At 42.1% G+C, this 25,158-nt stretch overlaps 1 protein-coding gene across 2 annotated transcripts in view; it reads right to left on the bottom strand.

The window, feature by feature from the left end:
* The window catches only part of CPNE4 (copine 4), a 686,953-nt gene that overhangs the window by 246,824 nt on the left and 414,971 nt on the right, over nt 1-25,158 (bottom strand). For both annotated transcript variants that reach the window (XM_059889222.1, XM_003585702.5), the window contains exon 3: nt 5,314-5,493. In XM_059889222.1, coding sequence (XP_059745205.1) covers nt 5,314-5,493 — 180 coding nt within the window. The remainder of the gene's footprint in view (nt 1-5,313; nt 5,494-25,158) is intronic.

The raw sequence follows: 25,158 nt of genomic DNA, 5'->3' as shown, positions 1-25,158 counted from the left end.
CATCAGGTCCATGTGGTAAAACAAGTGGCAACCTCCTCTGGACTTTTCACAGACATCCTGAACTTAAGGTGTTGGCACCACATCCTACTCCCCATCTCATTCCTCAATCTGATTCCCCTCAATGACAGCAAGTCGTTCCTCCAGTAACCTTTGTCAGATGCCAGAAGACTCTGCATCTCTCACCCAGGTTCGAAAACTTGTTGATTGTGCTCTCAGACACATTCCCCTCTGCATCTCCTCTTCTCAACTTTCTTCACCACTTTCCTTCCCAACTCTTCTTTATTGTTTTAACAGCCTTCTAACTTGTTTCTCTGCCTACACGTCAGTCCTCTCCCATCCACCATTTACAGGAATACCAAAGTGATCTTTCCAGTACCCACAATCAGTCTTGGCCCTCCCCTTTTTAAAGCTCCTCAGGGCCTTTTGTGCATCCAGTCTGAACTCCCCAAACTTTAATGGAAGGCTCATGAAAGCATGGGGTCAGCTCAGCTCACCCTCTCCTGTCTGGCCTCCTTTATCCCTTTCCCAACTCACTTGCCCATCCCACCAAGCCGAGTCACTTAGAGTTCTCTGACATTCTCATGCTGCTGTGCATTGACGTGTATCAGTCATTTTTGCAGAGAGTCCTTATTTCTTTTCTCTGCTGGTGAATCCCTATTCACTCTTTGAGACTCAGGTCCAGAGTGATACAATTTTCTTATGAGACCTCCTCAATTGCCTTTAGGCAGAGGTAAGTCCTTCCCTCAGGGCCCCTGAAACACAACTCATTACACAGCACTTAGTAATATGCATTTTGATGATTTCTTTACTAGTCTGTATCTCTTAGCTAATTATAAGCTCTTCTGGAGCAGGGCCCCTGTCTTTTTCATCTTTGTGCCTGTAGCACCTACCACAGTACTTTTTATGCCTGGGGTCCTTCCTAAATATTTGCTGAAAAAAATGAATACATAAAAGAGTTAAATTTATCATGTCAAAGTATAAGTTTATACTGATCTGAAATTTTCAAAATTAACTCATCAATAAATTTGACTTAAGCACATGATATATAAAGCATATGTAATTGCTTTAGAACCAAAAAAGTGCTGAATGTGGTCTGTGGCCCCCGGCTTTAAAAACTTGTAATCTGGGGATGGACCAGGTAACTATAATAATAAGTGATAATTAAGAGAGAAATTATTTTAATGAACTGATAAAAAGGAACTTCTCAGCGCAATGTAGAATGATTTACATGAATGAAGTGAAGTTGGGTTATAGGAGTTTGGAGTTTAAAGAGATCATTATGGTCTGGGAAAGGGGTTCTGTGGCATATAATTAAATATGTTAGACTTCACTTTGTAAATGGCAAAATGAATTAGCCTATAGTGGTTCAAACAGCAAAGAGAAGATAATGATTGAAATGTTAAGGACAGGCTGGCTTCAGACAAGACTCTGTCTAGGGTGCAGAGAACACCACTCAGTTTCTTTCTTTTCCTCCAATAGCACCCACGTTTTTCTCTTGCAGGGTCCATTTCCACCTCACAACCCTATATTTTCTTTCCTATAAGGCTCTAACCAATATATTTACATCTCATTATCCCTGAGAAATATCAATAATCTCAGATATGCAGATGACACCACCCTTATGGCAGAAAGTGAAGAGGAACTCAAAAGCCTCTTGATGAAAGTGAAAGTGGAGAGTGAAAAGTTGGCTTAAAGCTCAACATTCAGAAAACAAAGATCATGACATTCTGATTGATTTCAGTCAGTGGCATCCCAAAGTGTGGGCCAGGTCAACAGCACCAATCACATAGCTGATATTATGAGAAGGTGGTTGTTTAAAAATATACAGGATACCTAGTCTGGCCCACAAATCACCAGGGTGGGTGGGGGATGCAGTAGTATGGCTCAGGAAGCATGGCTGACTTGCTACTCATGTCTTTTTTTCTTCCTAAGCCACAATGTCAAAAAAATTTCTCACAACATGCAACCTCCCTGCATTCAGTTCAGTTCAGTCTCTCAGTCGTGTCCTACTCTTTGCGACCCCATGAACTGCAGCATGCCAGGCCTCCCTGTCCATCGCCATCTCCCAGAGTTCACTCAAACTCACGTCCATCGAGTTGGTGATGTCATCCAGCCATCTCATCCTCTGTCGTCCCCTTCTCCTCCTGCCCCCAATCCCTCCCAGCATCAGAGTCTTTTCCAATGAGTCAACTCTTCGCATGAGGTGGCCAAAGTACTGGAGTTTCAGCTTTAGCATCATTCCTTCCAAAGAACTGCCTGCATTATCCTTTCCTAAATCATGGCAGAAGAAAGAGCTCTGAATTAAAGATCAACAGCTCATGACTTCTGGTCTTGGCTCTGTCAAGGCATGGAACCTTTCTGATTCTCAGTTTTCTCAACTCAGATGCAAACTAGCATATATAAGATGGATAAAGAACAAGGTCCTACTGTATAGCACAGGGAACTATATTCAACATCCTGTGACAAACAATAATGGAAAAGAATATAATGTATATACATGGACAGCTGAGTCACTTTGCTGTACAGCAGAAATTAACACAATATTGTAACTCAACTATATTTCAAAAAACATAAATTTTTAAAAAGCCACCAGAAATGATCAGTTTGAAAGCCCTTTCAAAAGCATCAAAGTATACTTAGGAAGGGATATTGGTAATTCACCTTAAGTGCTCAGGTCTACGTATTTCTTGTCTTGAGAGATTAAGAAGATTACGTGAATGAACCCCTCAGATTCTCTGTTCCTTCCACTCTAGGCCATCTGGCCATTTCTCCATACCAACCCTGATGCTTTTCACTTACGTAATGGGAAGCCTCACCCCAAAGGGCTTAGACAGCAGGGCACCTTATTCCTTCCTGAGGAGAAGTCCACAAGAAGGTGGGTTCCGGGGATATTCTTCATCATATATTATATAATAATCATTGTATATATCTCTCATGACTTTTGGAAAGAGTCAAGAGCTTGTAGTTCTTGATAGGTACAGTGCACAAAAAGTGGGCAATGAATGAATGAATGAATAGTGGATTTGAGGTGAAATTCTGTAATGTATAAATAAACTTAAGTAAACTTAAATAAATAACAAATAAACTTAAAAGGTGATTAAAATGGCATTTTTCAGATAGAAAAGAACCATTTTAAGATTCTCACTTAGCAATGAGCATCCCGCCTATGCATAAAAGTTACATGCTGTCCCAAGAAGTAAATGTAGATCCACTAAGTCACGTGAATAAAAGATCTTGTTTATCCAAAACTTTCACAATTTGATCTGTGTGAATGATCCTCAAAATTACCTCTTTTGTAAGGCTTATCTTCCTATGTCCAACCAGTCCTTGAGCCTCTACCTCATGCCAGGCATTGTGCCAGGGGCCAGTGACACTGTCTTTGCCTTCAAACAGCTCACAACTAGTTGGGGATAAAGATGTAAAACAAATAATTACACAAGTAAATCACAGCCATTCTTAGGGAGAAGCACAGAAGAGGAAGCAAACATTGAAAGGATGGTATCAAGCAGACAAGACCTCAGAGAAGGCTCCTAGAAAGAAGTGACATTTCCACTGAAATTGGGAAGGGAACATGAGCGTGAGCAGGGAAAGGAAGCACATTCTGAGCAGATGGGAACACTGCTTACAGTCTCTGGAATCAGGAAGGAGTTTGGCATATGCTGCAGAGTATCTTTGTTTGGATTTCCCAAAAAACTGACTCTGAGACTGAAAGTCAAAGGAGGTGAAGGAAGCACCACAGTGGAGTAGAGCAGTGAGGCAGGAAGAGGAGTGTAGCTTTATAGTCCAACTCTCACATCCACACATGACTACTGGAAAAACCATAGCTTTGACTAGATGGACATTTGTTGGCAAAGTAATGTCTCTGCTCTTTAATATGGTGTCTAGGTTGGTCATAACTTTTCTTCCAAGGAGCAAGTGTCTTTTAATCTCATGGCTGAAGTCACCATCTGCAGTGATATTGAAGCCAAAACAAAGTCTGTCACTGTTTCCATTGTTACCCCATCTATTTGCCATGAAATGATGGGACTGGATGCCATGATCTTAGTTTTCTGAATGTTGTTTTAAGTCAACTTAACTCTTTCTTACTAATCCCTAAACAATATCCTTACCTCTACATGGGGATTAATGCAGGTTTTGTGAGGCTTGAGGCTTATATAATTTGTAATCTTTCTTTGTGGAAAAAGTACAACACTACAAATAAAAACATGATACAGAACTTTGGAAGGATCCACATAAGTGAAGGTCTCTGAATTTTAAGCTACACTAGTTTCCCAGTAAATCAGTCTGTGACCTTGATTAAGGGTGGCTGGTCCTCTCACCCCTTACCTCTGCATGTTTGCTCTGACCTCTATGCCTTGTTTACATTGCCTTTTTACCTGAAGACATCCCTCCTCCTCCTTCAACTCCTGGACCATATTTTTTAAGTTTGGCTTCACAATGCCTTTTGTCATTCTCCCCAGCAGAAAGCTCTCCCTTCCCTGCAGGCCCACAACCATATGTAGAACCCAGGATGAGTTGTCTCATGAGAGCTTAGAGAACATCATGAGTGGCTCTGTTTGAGGGGCACACACTGAGCCTTCTCCAATTAATCTTCAACACAGGGACTATTTCTACTTAGATTCCACCTCAGCACTTATTCAAGTTCTGGGTACAGCAGGAAGGAAGGGAAAAAGGAAACGTGTTACAAAGGCAAAATCATGGGGCTTGGAGTAAGGCCCACTTGGGTGTAACTCTGCCCTTGTTAGTGTGGGGTCTCTGGCAAGTCGATTACTTCTGAGTCTTAGTTTCTCTCTCACAAATGGATGTTTATTTCCAAACATTGTTGTGAGGATTAAGTAAAGCATTTATCATTTACAGTGTATCTATTTAGCCTTCTCTTGGGCTGCTTTTGGCACCAGAGGCTTGGGATAGCTGTGACTGAGCGATACTCCCTGTGTAATGGTTCCCATAGTTGAGTTGGGAGATGGAAGATTATGATGTATCAGGATAAGCAATAGCAGACATACAACTGGAGCAGAGTAGGTGTTCCATAAATAGTTGTTAAATAAATGATTGACAGAATGAAGGAATTCAGAAACAAAAATGATTAACTTTGCAAAATAGGTAACACATGATATATCGGCACCATCATCCACATGAAAGTGTAACACTGAATATAATGGACATGGCAGTGCATGTCACACAATGCTACATGTTAAAGGAAATAAAATCAACAGGAGAAAGAAAGCAAGGACTGAATGAGGGGAGAGGGGAAAAAAGGAAGGAGAAAGGCCCTCAGAAGGCTAAAGGGGAGGAAGGGCATCATGGACCCACCTGGCCAAGCGTGCACTCCATGCCGCCCAGAAAGTCAGCCTCCTTCAGCCCATTGTGGGTGCTGCTGATGTCATGGACCTCAAACCGCAGGCGTTGCACCTCCTCGAAGTAAAAGTCTACTGTGAACAGTTTTGAATAGACTGGGTTGATGCAGGTGCGAATCACCTCTGTTCTGTCAACCTGAAGGACAGAGGAAGAGAAAACCCATCAGGGATCAGGGCCTTGTATCGTTATCCTTCAGGAAGCTTCATTCTATGGTGCTCTGTCTCCTTCCAAACTGTCAGTGCCCTCCACCAAGTCACCAGGGCGAGCAGTCTGGACATCTTTAAGGATACACCTTCTGAGAATGAGTCATGGTTCAAGGAGGAAAATCACAGAATAATATGAGCTTTATGTGTAAGGGTTTTAGAGCACCTTGTATTGTTAAGTAGTAAGGCAAGAAGATGGACTGATTATTAAGGGCCACCTGGAGCCTCAGGAAAAAGTCTGAGGGCATGTTTTGGCTTGGGAGGAAAAAAATCTGCACTCAATTCCTGATGTCCTAGGGGCACAGTTGGGCAAATAACCTCATAGATGTCCATTTTAGCCACCCTATTCTAGTGTTAGTGTCATATGAATCCCTGTGGTCTCCAGTGTGTCTCTTATTGGGCTTACACATGTTGACTCAGTAGTTTCTGTCCCTCTTGCCGGGAGCCGGTGAGGCATTCCACTCATGACAAAGGTCATGAGGAAGGAGGCTCGGCATACGCAAAGGCGGGATCGAGCCTCAGGAGTCCCCCTGGATATTCTTGAGCATCTACCCCCCCAAAAACCAGAGTCTGCCTACTTTATTGCTTTGTGCTCTCACCTCTGACTTTACTGGGGGCTGTCCCCTACCACCATCTCGCTCTCTCTCTGTCAAAGAGTTAACTTACAGCTCCAATTAATAAAGTTTCTGGGCAATTAGGAGTGTTTAAATCCAAACCCCTCAGATAGCTCTCTAACTCGCCTGACAAGTTTACCCGGACTCCTACAGCTATGCATACGATTGTTTACAGTCTCCCAGCCTCCAGAGGCACAGGAAGCTTAAGATATTCAAATAGCTTAGAGCCTCTCAGAGAGTTAGAAACTGTCAGAATAAAACTAGGAAAAGATTTCATTGATGAGCCAATGCTTGCTGCCAAGTTTCCACATCCCCTGTAGTGTATCCTTGAATGTGTATTAATTAATATAGTTGGTATGTAGAAAAAATATGTAGTGGCCTTGGTGTTAGTAACTTTAGACCCTTAAGGTAATAAATTCTTTCCTTTGTTGTAAACCCATTACACATCCGCCCTATAGGAATGCAATTTTATCTTCGGAAGATGGCGCCAAACCTTAAAATAATTACTCTTAGAGAAAATAAGTCTTTGTTGATAAGTCTTTGTCAAGAGTCATAAAATGTTAATAGGCCTTCTGGCCAGAAGATGATGTAAATCACCTAAACCATTTGTATACGATAAATTTGCAGGAAAGAAACCCTGGTTTTTGATAAGGATCAAAAACTGCTGACTTTGCATCCCCTATTATCCTCTATGTGTAACTTAGGGTATAAAAGCCCCTGTTGAAAATAAAGGTACAGGCCTTGCTCACCAGAGCTTGGTCTCCCCATGTCATTCTTTCTTTTCACATTCTGGCTGAAGTCTCCATTTGGAGCGCGGAGGTCCTCTGCGACCATTCATTTGCCTGGGCTTCTAAGACCCACTCGAGAAGGTGTCTAAGGTGGGGCACCTTCCACTATTTGAGAGGGCGCCTGCAGCCTCCGTGGTCAGAGCTAACCTGGTGTCACGGGTTATATTGATTTTCCGCGTAAACCAAGCTACTCAGCCTCTTTTCTCCACTGAATTCTCCCACTGAGCTATCCTCATTCTATTACTCTTTATATCTCTCATTAACATTTGAATAGGTCGCCGATGCTGTCTCCCCTTCGAATACCCTGGATTAGCCGGGGCTGGACCTCAGCACCCTCTGTCTCAGTCCCCTCATCAACCAGTGAGGGCTAGAGGGTTAGGGCAGTGGTCCCCACTCTGTCACTAGGGACCGGTTTCCTGGAAGAAAATTTTTCCACAGACCGGGGTAAGGGGGAGGGGGTTTGGGGATGATTCAGATACATTTATTGTGCATTCTACTTCTATTATTATTAGATTGTGATATATGATGAAATAAACATACAGCTCACTATAATTCAGAATCAGTGGGAGCCCTGAGCTTCTTTTCCTGCAATTAGACAGTCCCATCTAGGGGGATGTGAGCAATGGAGAGTGGTGGTAAGTATAGATGAAGCTTTGCTCACTTAACTGCCATTCACCTCCTGCTGTGTGGCCCAGTTCTTTACATGCCACTGCAGCAGCCCCATGGGGTATCCTGAAAGGACTCAGGATGGAGAGAAGCAGGATTCTGGACCCAGGTAGGTGAGGTGCATATCAAAGGAGTGGTTTCAGTGAGCCTCGACTTTTGCATCTTCCCATACATAGGAAAGTGCTAAATTTCATTGGCTTGAGACAGCTGTTTTTCTTTAATTAATAGTTATCTTTTAATGTTCTCACCACCTGGTCTTTGTTGCAAAAACTCTTGTATATACTGGCTCCTCACCTTGCTTCTTGGGGGCAATTTCTCAGAATTATTTGAGATGCTATTTCGCAGGCTTGAAGTGCTCAGAATGTCCTCTGAATAAAACATAATTCTCAACTTTTCTGTAGTGCAATTTTTTTCAGTTGATAGTTTACTGGATACTCCCCAAGAGTCATTCATTAGCACCAACTGTGAAAAACACCTGCCCACTTTCATTACAGTACAAGAAGAGTTTCTCAATAAAATGAGGGGAGCCATTTTTGACCATATCACGCATGTACATGTTATCCATCAAAGAAAAAATGTGATACACTCTTGATCTCAGGGTTTGATCCCTGGCCCCATCTCTTCCTATGCAGTGCCCTGTGTGAGAGAGGGCTACCCTGTAAGGATGGTGCTATTTCTGGTGGGATGGATGATCCTGGTTGTGAGGAGAAGGAGAATATGGTTCTTTCACGTCCTGCTGCAAGAGACAGAAAACCAAACCTCAATCCACTGCTGATTAGGATTCGACAAGCTACTGCTCAGACCAATGGTTATTTGACTCTTTCCATGAAGAGTCAGCTATTTGAGCTTAATTTATATGCTTTAAAATGTTCATTCTGGGAGGCAGGATTGTATATGTTATTGACTGATTATGTGGGTACAAGATTTATTATATTGGTATACTTTTATTTTTTTGTTATTAAGAGATTATACTTTTGAATAATAGTAAAAATCAGAGGCCTATAAGTTCATAGTGACTTGGAGGTGTTTCATTCATTCCACTTAAAAGTAGTTTTCAGCCTCTCCTTTGGTATTGGCCTGCCCTTGTGCCTTGAGTTTTTCCTAATAAAGCTAAGCTGTAACCTAGCTGTAACACTGGCCTGCCATTTCAAATCTTTGCTATGGCGAGACAGAATCAAGGAAATTACACACTCCTCCAACATATATGGTGCCATTTCTCGGATTTAACCTGGCTGAAACAACGTTGGCTCAGCCCCTGTGAAGCAGAGGCCAAGCACAGGAGAAGCCCAACTTGGCGAAATCTCACACAGTGGAAGCTGAACACGTAGAAAACCCAGTGCAGTGGAAGTAAGAAGAAGCCCAGCAGGCTGGAAACTGGGACAGCAAAAACAAACTGGGCAGAAAGCTCACGCGGCTCAGTCCCAGATTCCAGAAGACCTCTAGTTAAGAAACCTTGGACCACTGGACAAAATCCAGAGAGGGATTGTCAGAAGATCCTCTGACTAATCCTGAGGAAATCTGGTACACTGATGGAAGCAGCTTTGTCTTAGATGGGAAAAGAAGAGCTGGATATGTTGCTGCTGCTGCTGCTGCTGCTGCTGCTGCTGGCTGCTGCTGCTGCTAAGTCGCTTCAGTCGTGTCCGACTCTGCGACCCCATAGATGGCAGCCCACCAGGCTCCCCCGTCCCTGAGATTCTCCAGGCAAGAACACTGGAGTGGGTTGCCATTTCCTTATCCAGTGCATTAAAGTGAAAAGTGAAAGTGAAGTAGCTCAGTCATGTCTGACTTTTAGCGACCCCATGGACTGCAGCCTACAAAGCTCCTCCATCCATGGGATTTTCCAGGAAAGAGTACTGGAGTGGGGTGCCATTGCCTTCTCCGGCTGGATATGCAGTAGTCTCCAATTTCGAGATCATAGAGGCCAAACCTTTGTCACCAGGTACTTCAGCCCAGTTGGCTGAGCTCATAGCCCTGACTTGAGCTTTAGATCTGGGAAAAGGAAAAAGAATAGCCATTTACACTGACTCCAAGTATGCCTTTCTGGTGCTACATGCATATGCTGCTATTTGGAAAGAAAGAGGCCACTTGACCACCCAAGGGTCCCCAATCAAAACTGGTGATCAAATCCTTAGGCTCTTGGAGGCAGTCTATCTGCCCGCTGAGGTTTCAGTCTCTCATTGTAAAGTACACCAAAAGGGGAGCGTGGAAGTGGCACAAGGGAACCAAGCAGCCAACCAGGCAGCTAAGAGAGCAGAAGTCCAGAACAATGACCTAATAGGGGTTGCCACCTTAGTTCCACAGACTAATTTGCCAGAAACTCCTTCATATACTGAAGGTGAGACTCTTAAAGCTAAGAGTGACTTACTTCACTCTGTATAATAGGCTCCAGTTTCATCCACCTCATTAGAATTGATTCAAATGCATCAATTATTAAAAAAAAAAAAAAAAAAAAGCTAAGAGTGAGGGCTTTCAAGAAGATCATATGGGGTGGTTCCAAAAGGAGGGACTCCTTTTTCTGCGTGGGAACCTCCAGTGGAAGCTGGTTAACTCCTTACAAGCCACCACTTATTTAGGGGAGAAGGCCCTCCAAAGATTATTAGAAAGGTCCTTTAGAGGAACAGGCCTCCAACCGAGTATAAGGCAAGTGGTCTGCTCTTGTCCCACTTGCCAGTTAAACAACCCCCAAGGAGCTTGAAGACCCCAGGTGGCCCAGCCCATCCAATGGGGTGGGACCTGCTTAGGAGAGGACTGGTAGATGTCAGTTTCTCAAGGGTAAAAATACCTATTAGTTATGACAGATATATTCACAGGATAGGTTGAAGGTTTTCCCGCCCAGACTGAGGAAGTGTTAAAAAAAAAAACAAACAAAACCTGCTCCATGAAATCATTCTGAGATTTGGTCTGCACAGGTCATTACAAAGTGACAACAGGACACCATTTTCTTCTAAGGTCACCCAAGGGGTCTCTAAAGCATTGGGCATTACTTATTACTTCCATTGTGCCAGGAGGCCTCAGTCTTTAGGAAAAGTAGAAAGAAGCAACTAATTCTTAAAATCAGCGATAAAAAAGATAACCCAGGAGACCTCCCTGGGATAGAAGGAGGCTTTACCAATAGCTCTCCTCTGCATGCATGTTGCCCCTAAGGAACAGGTTGGTCTTAGTCCTTATGAGATGGTATATAGGAGACCTTTTGTTTATGTCAATGACCTTTTCCTAGATCCACAGGCACAGACCCTCCAGTCTTATAGTATGGCCATTGGGCAACTCCAACAAGATATACACTTGTGGGATCAACAAGGACCCCAAAATTCTAAAGAGCTACCACTATAGGCTCCAGGAACTCAAGTCCTAATTAAAGTCTGGAAAGATGGGCCCCCAAAGGCTCAACTCCAGCCCACAGGGAAGGGCCCCTACCTGTAATACTTTCTACCCCCACAGTAGTCAAGGTACTAGGACACAACTCCTGGATTCACTATTCATGAGTCAAGTGTGGAAGAAAACAGAAGAGGACACTCAATACACCTGTGAGCCCCTGGGAGATCTCAGACACCTATTCAGAACTACAAATGAGCACCATTCTAATGGAAACCCCCAAAATTAAGTTTCTGGAGATAAGATCTCTCAGGATAGCTCTAAAGAGCCAACACAGCTTGGCAGGGGTGGTACTCCAAAATAGACAGGAGATAGATCTCCTGATTCCTGAAAATGGAGGGACTTGAACCACCTTGAATGAGGTGTGTTGTTTTTGGGTAAATACTTCCAGTCAAGTTGAAGAAAGTCTCACAGACCTCAAGAAAAACGTTCAGATCCTACAGGATCTCAGAGAATGAGCTTGAGAGTTCTTGGGGTGGCTACAACCTCTCTTTGGGGGATCTTTCTCCGGGAAAGGGGGAATTTGGAGTTGGCTAATGCCTCTACCAACCTAGATAGCATACTGAAAAGCAGAGATACTACTTTGCCAACAAAGGTCCTGTCTAGTCAAGGCTATGGTTTTTCCAGTGGTCATGTATGGATGTGAGAGTTGGACTGTGAAGAAAGCTGAGCGCTGAAGAATTAATGCTTTTGAACTGTGGTGTTGGAGAAGACTCTTGAGAGTCCCTTGGACTGCAAGGAGATCCAACCAGTCCGTTCTGAAGGAGATCAGCTCTGGGATTTCTTTGGAATGAATGATGCTAAAGCTGAAACTCCAGTACTTTGGCCACCTCATGCAAAGAGTTGACTCACTGGAAAAGACTCTGATGCTGGGAGGGATTGAAGGCAGGAGGAGAAGGGGATGACAGAGGGTGAGACAGCTGGATGGCATCACTGACTCGATGGATGTGAGTCTGAGTGAATTCTGGGAGTTGGTGATGGACAGGGAGGCCTGGCGTGCTGCGATTCATGGGGTCACAAAGAGTCTCGGACACGACTGAGTGACTGAACTGAACTGAACTGAATGCCCCTACTAATATCTGTTATCACCACATTGATGCTGCTTATGATTGCTTCTGCTGCTGCTGCTGCTGCTAAGTCGCTTCAGTCGTGTCCGACTCTGCGACCCCATAGATGGCAGCCCACCAGGCTCCCCCGTCCCTGAGATTCTCCAGGCAAGAACACTGGAATGGGTTGCCATTTCCTTATCCAGTGCATTAAAGTGAAAAGTGAAAGTGAAGTCGCTCAGTTGTGTCCAACTCTCAGCGACCCTATGGACCGCAGCCTTCTAGGCTCCTCCGTCCATGGGATTTTCCAGGCAAGAGTATTGGAGTGGGGTGCCATTGCCTTCTCCATGATTGCTCCATGTATTATCAATTGTCTAAGCCATTTTGTCTCTGCCCAGGCCAACAAGCTACAACATAGAGTGCCAGTTCAACAAGGATATGTAAAACTACACCTGACCACAGAAAGTACCATTCATCCTTAGATGGACATCATATAAGGACTCTGAGGCTTGGGAGAAGCAAGAAGGGGAGGTCCAATGCCCCCTTGCTGTCCCAGCTCAGCAATAGCCAGAGAGACTGTGACACTCCATTGCCAAAGAATTGGGCCTCCCATCTCCTGAGGGGGGAATGTTAGGTAGTTAGAATAGGGAAAAGGTGTCCAAAATGGCAGTGGCTAAAAGACAAAGAAAGGAAAAAGTCCGCAAAAGTGGAACAGAAGGAAATCCGTGGAGGGGAATGAGAACTTCAGGTGAAATAAACACTGCCCCTTCTTGGCTAGCCCAATTTGCATAGGGCAGGCTCAGGGGGGAGGAGACAAATGTATAAAAGGAAGAGGCCTAGGCAGATTGAGTCCTCTCCTTTGGGGTCGGCCTGCCCTCACTCTTTGAGGGTGTATTATCCTTTGTTTTTCCTAATAAATCTGAGCTGCGACAGAAAAAAAAAAAAAAGTAGTTTTCCCTTAATTTGCCAATAGAACAGAAGTACTATTTCTATTGCCCTACCTTTGGGGGGGTGGGGGGGAAACTGAGATTATCTGGCAACCTGGGGCTGGATTTGTACATGGAAACCAACTGGGGGCTGCCCCATTCAGATGGGTGTTCTTTCTCCATTTTCCAAGCTCTTAATCTTCAATGAATTCTCCCATCTGACTCCTAGAGGCATTGCTGCAACATTCGGTCAAAATTCATAGAATCATGAACCATACGAAAAGGGATTTAACTGCATTCATGTAGTGCCTTTTGATAGAGGGTTTTGAAACAACAATCCCCAAGAAGTAACTTATAAGTGGATTCTCAAGATACAGAAAAGATGCTTTTCTTGTGGCTGAAGGAACAGAGTCCTGGACAGGTTTAGATTATAAGAGATAGGAGATGGAAATTCAGGTATTTATTTCTCTGCTTTAACCATCCCAAAGGGCACAAATGGCTGATGTGCATCAGTTCTGCTGCTTTTCTTCTTACTTCTTGATTTTCAAATGCTGATCCCACACAAACATCATGCCACACCTCAGATGGACCATCCAAAGCAATAGTGAATGACTTCATTTTGTGAGGGAAAGGAATGATTTGGGAAGAAGTTAAGTAACACACATTTGCATTTCCAACATAGATAATTACAAGGATGATCTCAGGACCAGTGAGACTCTTGAGTATGGATGCTCAGGACTAGAAGGACAATGGTGATGGGGAAATGCTTGTAATACTTGGTGATGTTTCAAAACATTTGGTGTTCTTAGTCTTTATGGGAGATACATTATCTTTTCTGGAGACTGAAGTCAGGTTTAACCTGAGCAGGAGAGCCTAGGATAGCTGTTGTTTCTCATTGAGAAGCCTCAAGGTCAAGGCAGTTGTTTCCAAAGGACCACCCTTTGCCTGGTGCTGCCAGTTGCATCAGAATCATTGGGGGCAGGTTTCCTTACACTCGATTCATGATCCCTACACTTGGGGTTCTGATTCAGTAAGAGTAGGGGATCCTAGAAATATGTATTTTAAAGGTGTCCTAGGCAATCTGAATGTGAGAATATCAGAGTAAAAGAATTGAAGAGATGGAGGGTCTAGCTCTTGCTCTTATGTGTGTTTTTTTTTTTTTTTTTGGTCAAGGTTTTAAAAATTTTGCTTTCTTTCTGTTACCGAGTCTGCAAAACTGTCAACACTTCTCTGCTTCTCTCCTCTGCAGTTGTAATGACTGATATCCTAGTGTTGCTTATGGTTTGCAGAACATATTCACACCCATTTTCGTTTGATTCTTAGAACAATCATATGCTGTAGATTTATATTATTTTATATAAAAGTAAAATCAAGGTCAGACATCAGGACAAAGTACTGGATGACAGAATGGGCAGTGAGCTCAGGCCTTTTGACCATAAAGTCTGGACTATTTTCTTAATTCATCTTTATTCATAAGCACCCCTAGAAGGAAAGAAAAAATGTAGCTGTGTTATGATATCATGATGATAGAATCAATCATTGAATATTGATTTTGATGAGATGCTATTTTAAAGACTTTTATCTAAAACGTTTTTCAGTATATCAGTAAAGTTTATGATAGTTAATGTTTATGGAAGGCCTGGTGTGTCACAGGCACTCACTTTTAAAAAATGCATTATTGAGGTATAATTTACATAAAATAAACCACATCCACTTAAAGTACGCAATTCAGTAAGGTTTGATATGGGAAACCATCCCCACAAGCAAGTGAAGGCACCCGGACCCCCTACAGTGTCTTCATGTCCCCTTAAAACTTTCCTCTCACCCCTCCTGGCCTTTGTTCCCAAGCAACTACCAATCCGTTCTCTGTTACCATAATCAGTTTGTATCCTCTATAATGGCATATAAGTTAATTGCACACTGTGTAGTCTTTTTGTCTTTATTCTCTCATTCAGTGTAATTATTATGAAATTTATTCATTGTGCATCAGTGGTTCATCTTTTTTATTTCTGAGTAATATTTCACTGATGATCTGTTTCCAATTTGACTGTTACACATAAAACTGCCATGAATATTCATGTACAAACATTTGTATGGACTTTATATTTCTTCTCTCTAGCAGTGAAATAGGTGTATGTTTAACTTCTAAAATTCTAACTGGTGTGTAGTGGTCTCACATTGTGGTTTTAGTTTGTGTTTTCCTAATAACCCATGAGGGCTTTAATAGCATCTTTTCATGTGCTTATGTTCCATCTGTCTCTTTTGGTGAGGTGTATGTTCAAATCTTCTGACTCTCTTTTCATCCTTATGACAACATTGTGATGTAGGTACTATTATCATCCCCTTTCCTGAGAGGTAGAGACACCCATACCTTTCCCAATTTCATACAGCTTGTGAGAGGTAGGATTTTTCATCTTTATGCTAAATAGTCATGAAAATTTGAAGCTTTTTCACCTAAATCCTCTTGTACAAAATAAACAACAGACATGGATATGGAACTAATGGGGAAAGTCAGTGAATGAGGCTGTAGTTGTGTCTCTAGTTTGTCCGCTGGCACATTGGAGATACAGTGGGAGACCCATAAACTGCCCAGGGAATTGTGTATGGGACAAGCTCAGTCTGTCATCAAAAATAATTCCACACAGGTAATGGCCATCTGCTCCCCGAGGCCCCCAAGGGCTGGGACTGACAGAGGCAAAGGAGGTGAGGGGACTGAGAGGTGAGCACTAAACAATGTGATGCTATTAATGGGGGAAAAACTAAAGCCAGGAGCCAAAACTGATGTCTCACTGAACTGTCTAAGGTTTCCTGGAGAAGTACAAGTCTTTATCCCAAGGATAACAGGGCTGGAGAAGAGTGATATCATGTGCCAGAGAGAGACATAACCTAACCCCTAGGGCAGGCTTATAATTAGATATTATTTAAAACTTATATTCCTTAAATATTTTCTCAATATTTATTTAGTGAGGGTGAGAAGAAACTAACTTTCTCTGAATAAAGAAAGGATAATGTTAGGATCAAAATAAAGGATTGATTACAGACAAGTTTTCAAACCATGGAACTTCCAAAGGGACATATTAAACCACATAGAATTTAGATATTTAGATAAGTCACTGAGTCACAGGAATTAGCATTATTCAGCTTTAGATGCTTTCAAGTGCTGGCTGTGGGGTTAGTGGGCTTCCCTACAGCTGTAGGAAACAAGTCACTGGTCTTGAAAATCACTCAACAGGGGGAGATAGGTTGGTGCTGGTGAGATATGGCTTTTATTTTCATTGTAGTGGGTTTTCTACTTGAACAGGACTAAACTCTTTAACATTTTGCTGGTTATGTAAGAAGTCACACGTGGGAACCTGGGTTTCCTGACGCCATTTTTGCTCTATGTCTTTGCGCTTACATCATTCTGGTGGCGTGCCACATGGATGGCTCCTGCTTACTAGGAATCAAAATATGCCTGAGTATTTGTCAACCTTTGCTTCTCCTTCACTGACCTTGCACCTGGACACATGTGGTCCTCAGTGGGGGCAATACTCACTTTTCTAGGGAGCACATGGGAATGCATAGAGGTGTCTGGGGTTGTCACAATGATGGGGTGACATCACTGGATGCCAAATACCCTACAATGTGCCTGGAACTAAACACTATCCAAAGCTAGTGGTGTCTTCTATTTGCCCAACCCACTTTCAACCCCAAATAAATAAATAAACTTACCCAAGGGAGTTTGGGCCTCAGAACCAAGCATATGTGTGGACTTACTAGCCAAGAGAGGAATAAAGATATATAATTATAAAATAATTATAAATTGATAATATAAATTATATTTTATTTACATATAATTATATATAAAATTATATTACTTTATTATAAAATTATAATATAAATTATATTATTTATAATTATATAATATAATTATATATCTATTGATTATTAAAATTTAACTTAAATATATAATTATAATACAATAATTTAAATATAATAATTATTATTATATATTTATTATTTAACCAATAAGTCTATTAAAGCATCATCCTTATTTTGCAGGTGACAAAATAAAACTGAATCAGAAAAGCATTGGTAAAGGAAAGGATCAAACTCAGTCTGTCCAACTAAAAAAATATATGCTCTTTCTACCTTAAGATTTATTATGGGTTGAATTATGTCCCTCAAAGTTCATATGTTGAGTACATCAGAATGTGATCTTATTTGAAGATACAGTTGTTACTGAAGTTAGAAGTTAGGATGAAGTCATACTAGAATAGGGAGGAGGCCTGATCTTATATGACTGGTGTCCTATAAATAGAGACATTCAGATATACAGATATGAATACAGGGAGATGCCATCTGGACATGAAGGAAGAGACTGGAGTGATACACTTACAATCTATGAAACACCAATGATGGCCAGCAAACCACCAGAAGCCAGAAGAGACATGTAGAGCAGATTCTCCCTAATGCCCTCAGAAGGATCAAAACCTGGTTATACCTTGATCTTGGACTTCCAGCCTCCAGAACTGTGAGACAACAAGTTTCTGTCTTCTAAGCCACCCAGTCTATGGTAGTTTCTTACAGCAGTCCTATTATTCTACCTATCTCAAGAAATGTAAATTGATATAGCAACTGTGGGGAACAGTATGGAGAGCCTTTAAAAAGTTAACATAGAACAACCATACGATCCAGAAAACCATAATTCAAAAGGATACATGTACTCCAATGTTCACTGCAGTACCATTTACAATAGCCAGGGCATGTATATTTACAATGTTATAATACCAGAACATGGCCATGCATCTCTGGCCATTCATCTCTTGCTTTGAGAACCCAGTATGAAAAGGCAAAAAGATATGATACCAGAAGATGTCATAATGCTGTGACCCCTAGGTCAGTAGGTGTCCAGTATGCTATGGGGAAGAGGGAAGAGATAGCTCCAGGAAGAATGAAGAGGCTGGTCCAAAGCAGAAATAATGCTCAGTGGTGGATGTGTCTGGTGGTGAAAGTATAATCTGGTGTTGTAAAGAATAATACTGCATAGGCACCTCGAGTGCTTGGTCCATGAATCAAGGTAAACTGGATGTGATCAAGGAGGACATGGTAAGATTGAACATCAACATCTTAGGAATCAATGAACTAAAATGGATGGGAATGGTGAGTTTAACTCACAGGACCATTGTATCTACTACTGTGGGCAAAAAGCCCTAGAAGAAATGAAGAAACCTTCATAGACAATAAGGGAGTTTACAATGCAGTACTTGGGTGCAGTCTCAAAAATGACAGTAATCTCAGTTCATTTCCAAGGCAAACCATTCAACATCACATAATCCAAGTCTATGCCCCAACCATTAATGCCAAAGAAGCTGAGGTTTAATGGTTCTATGAAGACCTACAACACCTTCTAGAACTAACACCAAAAAAAAAAAAAAAAGATGTTTTTCATCATATAGGATTGGAATGCAAAAGTAGGAAGTCAATAGATACCTGGAGTAACAGGCATGTATGGCCTTGGAGTACAAAATGAAGCAGGGCAAAGGCTAACAGAGTTTTGTCAAGAGAATGCACTGGTCATAGCAAACACCCTCTTCCATGTGGTCTACATAGGGACATCACCAGATGGTCAATACTGAAATCAGATTGATTATATTCTTTGCAGGCAAAGATGGAGAAGCTCTATACAGTCAGCAAAAACAAGACCTAGAATAGCTGTGGCTCAGATCATGAGCTCCTTATTGCAAAATCCAGGATTAAATTGAAGAAAGTAGGGAAAATCACTAGGTCATTCTGGTATGACTTAAATCAAATCCTCATGATTATACAGTGGAGGTGAGGAATAGATTCAAGGGATTAGATCTGGTAGATAAAGTCACTAAAGAACTACAGATGGAATATTGTACAGGAGGCAGGGACCAAAACTAACCCAAAGAAAAAGAAATGCAAGAAGGCAAAGTGTCTTAGGAGGCCTTACAAATAGATGAGAAAAGGAAAGAAGTGAAAGGCACAGGAGAAAAGGGAAGATATACCCATCTGAATGCAGAGTTCCAAAGAAGAGTGAGATAAGAAAAGCCTTCTTAGGTGAACAATGCAAAGAAATAGAGGAAAACAATAGAGTGGTAAAGACTAGAGATCTCTTCAAGGAAATTGGAGATACCATGGGAACATTTCATGTAAGATGAACATGATAAAGAACAGAAATGGCAAGGACCTAACAGAAGCAGAAGATATTATGAAGAGGTGACAAGAATACGTAGAAGAACTGTACAAAAAAAGATCTTAATGACCCAGATAACCATGATAGTGTGGTCACTCACCTAGAGCCAGATATCGTGGAATGTGAAGTCAAGTAGGCCTCTGGAAGCATTACTGTGAACAAAGCTAGTGGAGGTGATGAAATTCCATCTGAGCTATTTAAATCCTAAAAAATGATACTTTTAAAGTGTTGTGCTCAATATGCCAGCAAATTTGGAAAACTTGGCAGTGGCCACAAGACTGGAAAAGGTGAGTTTTCATTTCAATCCCAAAGAAGGGAAATGCCAAAGAATGTTCAAAGTACCATACAATTGTACTCATTTCACATGCTAGCAACGTAACACTCAAAAAAAAAAAAAAAAAAAAAAACTTCAAGCTAGATTTCACCAGTATGTGAAACGAGAAATTCCAGATATACAACTTGGATTTAGAAAAGGCTGATGAACCAGAGATCAAATTGCCAATATCCTTTGGATCATAGAGAAAGTATGGGAATTCCAGAAATATATCTACTTCTGCTTCACTGACTATGCTAAAGCCTTTGACTGTGTGCATCACAACCAACTGTGGAAAATTCTTAAACAGATGGGAATCCCACACCACGTTACCTGTCTTCTGAGAAACCGGTATGCAGGTCAAGAAATAACAACTAGAAACGGACATGGAACAATGGGCTGGTTCATAATTGGGAAAGGAGTACTTCAAGGCTGTATATTGTCACCGTGCTTATTTAACTTATATGCAGAGTACATTGTGTGAAGGCCAAGCTGGATGAATCACAAGCTGCAATCAAGATTTCCAGGAGAAATATCAACCTCAGATATGCAGATGATACCACTAATGGCAGAAAGCTAAGACGAACTAAAGAGCCTTTTGATGAGGGTGAAAGAGGAGAGTGAAAAAGTTGGCTTAAAATTCAATTCAAAAAAATGAAAATCATAGCAACTGGTCCCATCACTTCATCACAAATAGAAGGAGAAAAAGTGGGAACAGTGTCAGACTTTATTGTCTTGGGCTCCAAACTCATCGTGGATAGTGACTGTAGCCATGAAATTAAAAGACGCTTGCTCCTTGGAAGGAGAGCAATGCCAAATCTAGAAAACATATTAAAAAGCAGTGACATCACTTGGCTGAAAAAGCTCTTTATAGTCAAAGCTATGGTTTTTCCAGTAGTCATGAACAGATATGAGAGCTGGATGATAAAGAAGCTGAGTGCCAAATAATTGATGCTTTTGAGCTGTGGTGTTGAAGAGACTCTTGTCTCCTTGGACAGTAAGGAGATCAAACCAGTCAACCCTAAAGGAAATCCATCCTGAATTATCATTATAAGGACTGATGCTGAAGCTGAGCGTCAATACTTTGGCCACCTGATGTGAAGAGCCAACTCATTGGAAAAGATCCTGGTGCTAGGAAATATTGAGGGTAGCAAAAGAAAGGGGTGACAGAGGATAAGATGCTTAGACGGCATTAATGACTCGATGGACATGAGTTAGAGAAAACTACAGGAAACAGGGAAGAACAGGAAAGCCTGGCATGGTGCAGTCCCTAGGGTCACAAAGAGTTGGACACAACTTAGGGACTGAACAACATCAAGAGAACAGAAACAATATAAATGTCCAATAAAAGATGAATGGATATGGACAGGGAGGCCTGGCGTGCTGCGATTCATGGGGTCACAAAGAGTCAGACATGACTGAGTGACTGAACTGAACTGAATGACTTACATAAATTCAAACAGCTAATAAGTGTCAGAACTCAAATGTATCTCACTTCAGAGTTCATGTTCTTATCACAATCCAAATAAAGCTGAAATAGCTAAAACACTTAAAAAAAAAAAAAAAGATGAATGGATAAATACGATGTGGTACGTATATACAGGCTTCCAAGATGGTGCTAATGGTAAAGAACCCACATGCCAATGCAGGAGATACAAGAGATGTGGGTTCATTCTCTGGGTTGGGAAGATCCCCTGGAGGAGAGCATGGTAATCCACTCCAGTATTGCTGCCTGGAGAATCCCATGGATAGAGGAGCCTCACCAGCTACAGTCCATAGGGTCATAAAGAGTCAGACACCCCTGAAGCGACTTAGCATGCGTGCATGCAGTACATATATACAATGGAATATTAGTCACTAAAAGGAATGACATTGAATCATTTGGAGTGATGTGAAAGAACATAGAGTCTGTTGTACAGACTGAAGTAAGTCAGAAAGAGAAAAACAAATATATATATGAACATATATATATGGAATCTGTGGCATAGATGAGCCTATTTGCAGAGCAGGAATAGAGATACAGGCACAGAGAACTGACTTGTAGACATGGGAGGCAGGGGAAAGCAGGTGGGACAAACTGGGAGTGTCGCACTGACAGGAATACACTACCATGTGTAAAATAGTTAGCAAGAAGCTTCTGTACAGCACAGGGAGCTCAGCTCGGTGCTCTGTGGAGACCTAGAGGGCTGGGATGGGGGTGAGGTGGGAAGGAGACTCAACAGGAAGGGGATCTCTGTATACACATACCTGATTCACAATGCTATACAGTAGAAACTAACACAACCTTGTGAAGCAATTATAGTCCAATTAAAAAAAAAGATTCATCTCTGAAAAGGCATTCCCCACCCACCCCACAGAAAATCTTCAAATGTTCTAGATTAAATTGAATGAATTTAATCTAGAATTACAAAAGTCAATCCATTGCCAACCCCCACACCACGCCACCCCACCCTCAACACACACATATCACTTAACTTTCTGCTCTGCACTTCATCTTCCTTTCAAGGAACAGAGTCCCTTGTGTGAGCTGGGTTCTCTTTATGCAGCCCATGGGATTAGTCTGCTGGAGGACCTGGTGTGAGGCAGTCCTTTCAGCACGAGTCTCAGCTGGGTTTGTACTGCTCAGAGTCAACAGCAGAATCATATCACCTTATTGAAGAGTGTAGCTCAGAAATGAATGAAATGAGCATCACCTAGAGGCACCTTCAGAGAGGTCTCAAGGGCCACAGGCAGGATTCCTGGGTCTTCCTTTTCCTTTGCTGGCCTCCTCAGACCCCATTGGCAGGGGTCACAAGTATCCACCTCTGCATCCTCCTCATGTGTTCCTCTCCCCAATATGAGTGCCCACTGTGTGTGGCTTAGTTCTCATGGCCAAAAATTCCTATTTGAAACATAAGCCCCAGTGTGATGTTATTAGGAAATGGGGCTTTGTGGAGGTAATTAAGTCATGACGGTGGAATGCTCACAAATGGGATTAATGCCCTTAAAAAGCCCCCAAAGAGCTCCCTTGCCCCTTCAGCAACATGAAGACATGGCAAGAAGACACCTCAGTGTTTAGTAACCAGGAAGCAGGCTCTCACCAGACATCAAATCTTCTGACCCCTTGATTTGGACTTCCAGCCTCCAGAACTGTAAGAAGTAAATTTCTTTTGTTTACAAATCGTCCAGTCTATGGTATTTTGTAATAGCAGCCCTAACAGACTAAGACACAAGGTGATCTTTAAACTTTTTATGTAATTTAAATTATGTAATTATGTAATTTAGAAATCTTAACCAATGCACAGTTAAGTTTGAGAACTAGTAATACTATATTGCCAACATCTACTGGATCATGGAAAAAGCAAGAGAGTTCCAGAAAAACATCTATTTCTGCTTTATTGACTGTGGCAAAGCCTTTGACTGTGTGGATCACAATAAACTGTGGAAAATTCTGAAAGAGATGGGAATACCAGACCACCTGACCTGCCTCTTGAGAAATTTGTATGCAGGTCAGGAAGCAACAGTTAGAACTGGACATGGGACAACAGACTGGTTCCAAATAGGGAGAGGAGTACATCAAGGCTGTATATTGTCACCCTGGTTGTTTAACTTAAATGCAGAGTACATCATGAGAAACGCTGGACTGGAAGAAACACAAGCTGGAATCAAGATTGCTGGGAGAAATATCAATAACCCCAGATATGCAGATGACACCACCCTTATGGCAGAAAGTGAAGAGGAACTAAAAAGCCTCTTGATGAAAGTGAAAGAGGAGAGTGAAAAAGTTGGCTTAAAGCTCAACATTCAGAAAATGAAGATCATGGCATCCGGTCCCATCACTTCATGGGAAATAGATGGGGAAACAGTGGAAACAGTGTCAGACTTTATTTTTCTGGGCTCCAAAATCACTGCAGATGGTGACTGCAGCCATGAAATTAAAAGACGCTTTCTCCTTGGAAGGAAAGTTATGACCAACCTAGATAGCATATTCAAAAGCAGAGACATTACTTTGCCAACAAAGTTTCATTTAGTCAAGGCTATGGTTTTTCCTGTGGTCATGTATGGATGTGAGAGTTGGACTGTGAAGAAGGCTGAGTGCTGAAGAATTGACGCTTTTGAACTGTGGTGTTGGAGAAGACTCTTGAGAGTCTCTTGTACTGCAAGGAGATCCAACCAGTCCATTCTGAAGATCAGCCCTGGGATTTCTTTGGAAGGAATGATGCTGAAGCTGAAACTCCAGTACTTTGGCCACCTCATGCGAAGAGTTGACTCAATGGAAAATACTCTGATGCTGGGAGGGATTGGGGGCAGATGGAGAAGGGGACGACAGAGGATGAGATGGCTGGATGGCATCACTGACTCAGTGGACGTGAGTCTGAGTGAACTCCGGGAGTTGGTGATGGATAGGGAGGCCTGGCGTGCTGCGATTCATGGGGTCGCAGAGTCGGACATGACTGAACGACTGATCTGATCTGATCTCATCTGATCTGAATATTATATTACCAGGTGCTATGGCTCAGCTCCAAGATCAGGGTGACCAGAAGGTATCATGTGATCTACTCTGAGCATCCCCACATCCTGGTCAGATTGTGTGTTGGCACATTTTTGCTTTCTTGGGAGCTGCCATCTTGACTGCTGCTCATCGTGCTACAGGATATGAAGACTAAAGGAAATAACTAAACTTTGAGCTGATTTAGTTGGAGGTTTATCCATCCACGCACTCCATTAACTGGAACACTCTCAATTTGTGAGAGGAGTTAGTGAATGTGGTGATTAGCCTCCTTTGCATCCACAGATTTTCTGATCTACTCTGTGCCCCCAGGAGACTGGCTGCATGAATTGCTTTGTTAGGATTTCTTTGCCAGCTTGCCTCCTTCAGCCAATGGGAGGCATCAGTAGGAGATTAGAAAGGGGGAGGGAAGAGAGGTCAGTGTGTTTTTCTTGTCCCTCTCCCTGCCCCACACTGCAACTGTACAGTGACTATGTCTTCCCATCCCGCAGTCCTCTGCTAGTAGCCTGCCTGCAAGGTCCTAGCTCTCACTGGGTTCTGGTAACACTGCCATCTCCACCTGCCTATCAAGCCTAGTGGTGCCTTCCCACTATTGCTACTCCCAGAGCATCTCAGCATCTCTTGCTGATCCCTTTAACTCTGCACACACATCCCTATGTGTGTCATTAACATGTCTTATGGAAGAACCTTCAGAATCCCAAGGGCAGGCAAAATTGCGTCCAGTCTGGTGGCTCACGATGAATGCATTATATGCTCTTTTAAGAGTCTGAAAACTGGTGATCAATATATGATTCATGTAGTAACTTCCTCTTAGCCTCAACGTCTATTCCTCAACTGGGTTCTGTAATAGATCACAAGGAACATTGCTGAACACTTCATATGCCACAGGCATTTTTCTAACCAATTCAGAGTATTATCCCATTAGTGTTCCCAACAACCCTATAGCACCACTATCACTATTTTACACATGAGAAAACATAGGTTAAGCCCACACAAGTGGAAAGAAATTTGCACTTCACTCAGATGCTGGTTATTAACAGAATGGTCCCATCATCTCATCTCTCTACCACAGTTCTAGAGACCTTGGGAAAGGTCATCCAAGACTGGAGAGCACTAGCTTTCTTATTGACTGATGTGAAATAGTGAAAAGAAACACATCTGCAGGATGCTGCATATGCATGCCA

Source organism: Bos taurus, chromosome 1 (assembly GCF_002263795.3).
Source record: "Bos taurus isolate L1 Dominette 01449 registration number 42190680 breed Hereford chromosome 1, ARS-UCD2.0, whole genome shotgun sequence".
Classification (NCBI taxonomy): domain Eukaryota; kingdom Metazoa; phylum Chordata; class Mammalia; order Artiodactyla; family Bovidae; genus Bos; species Bos taurus.
The sequence above is the reverse complement of the archived record's forward strand: the minus strand, read 5'-3'. Positions and strand labels throughout refer to the sequence as shown.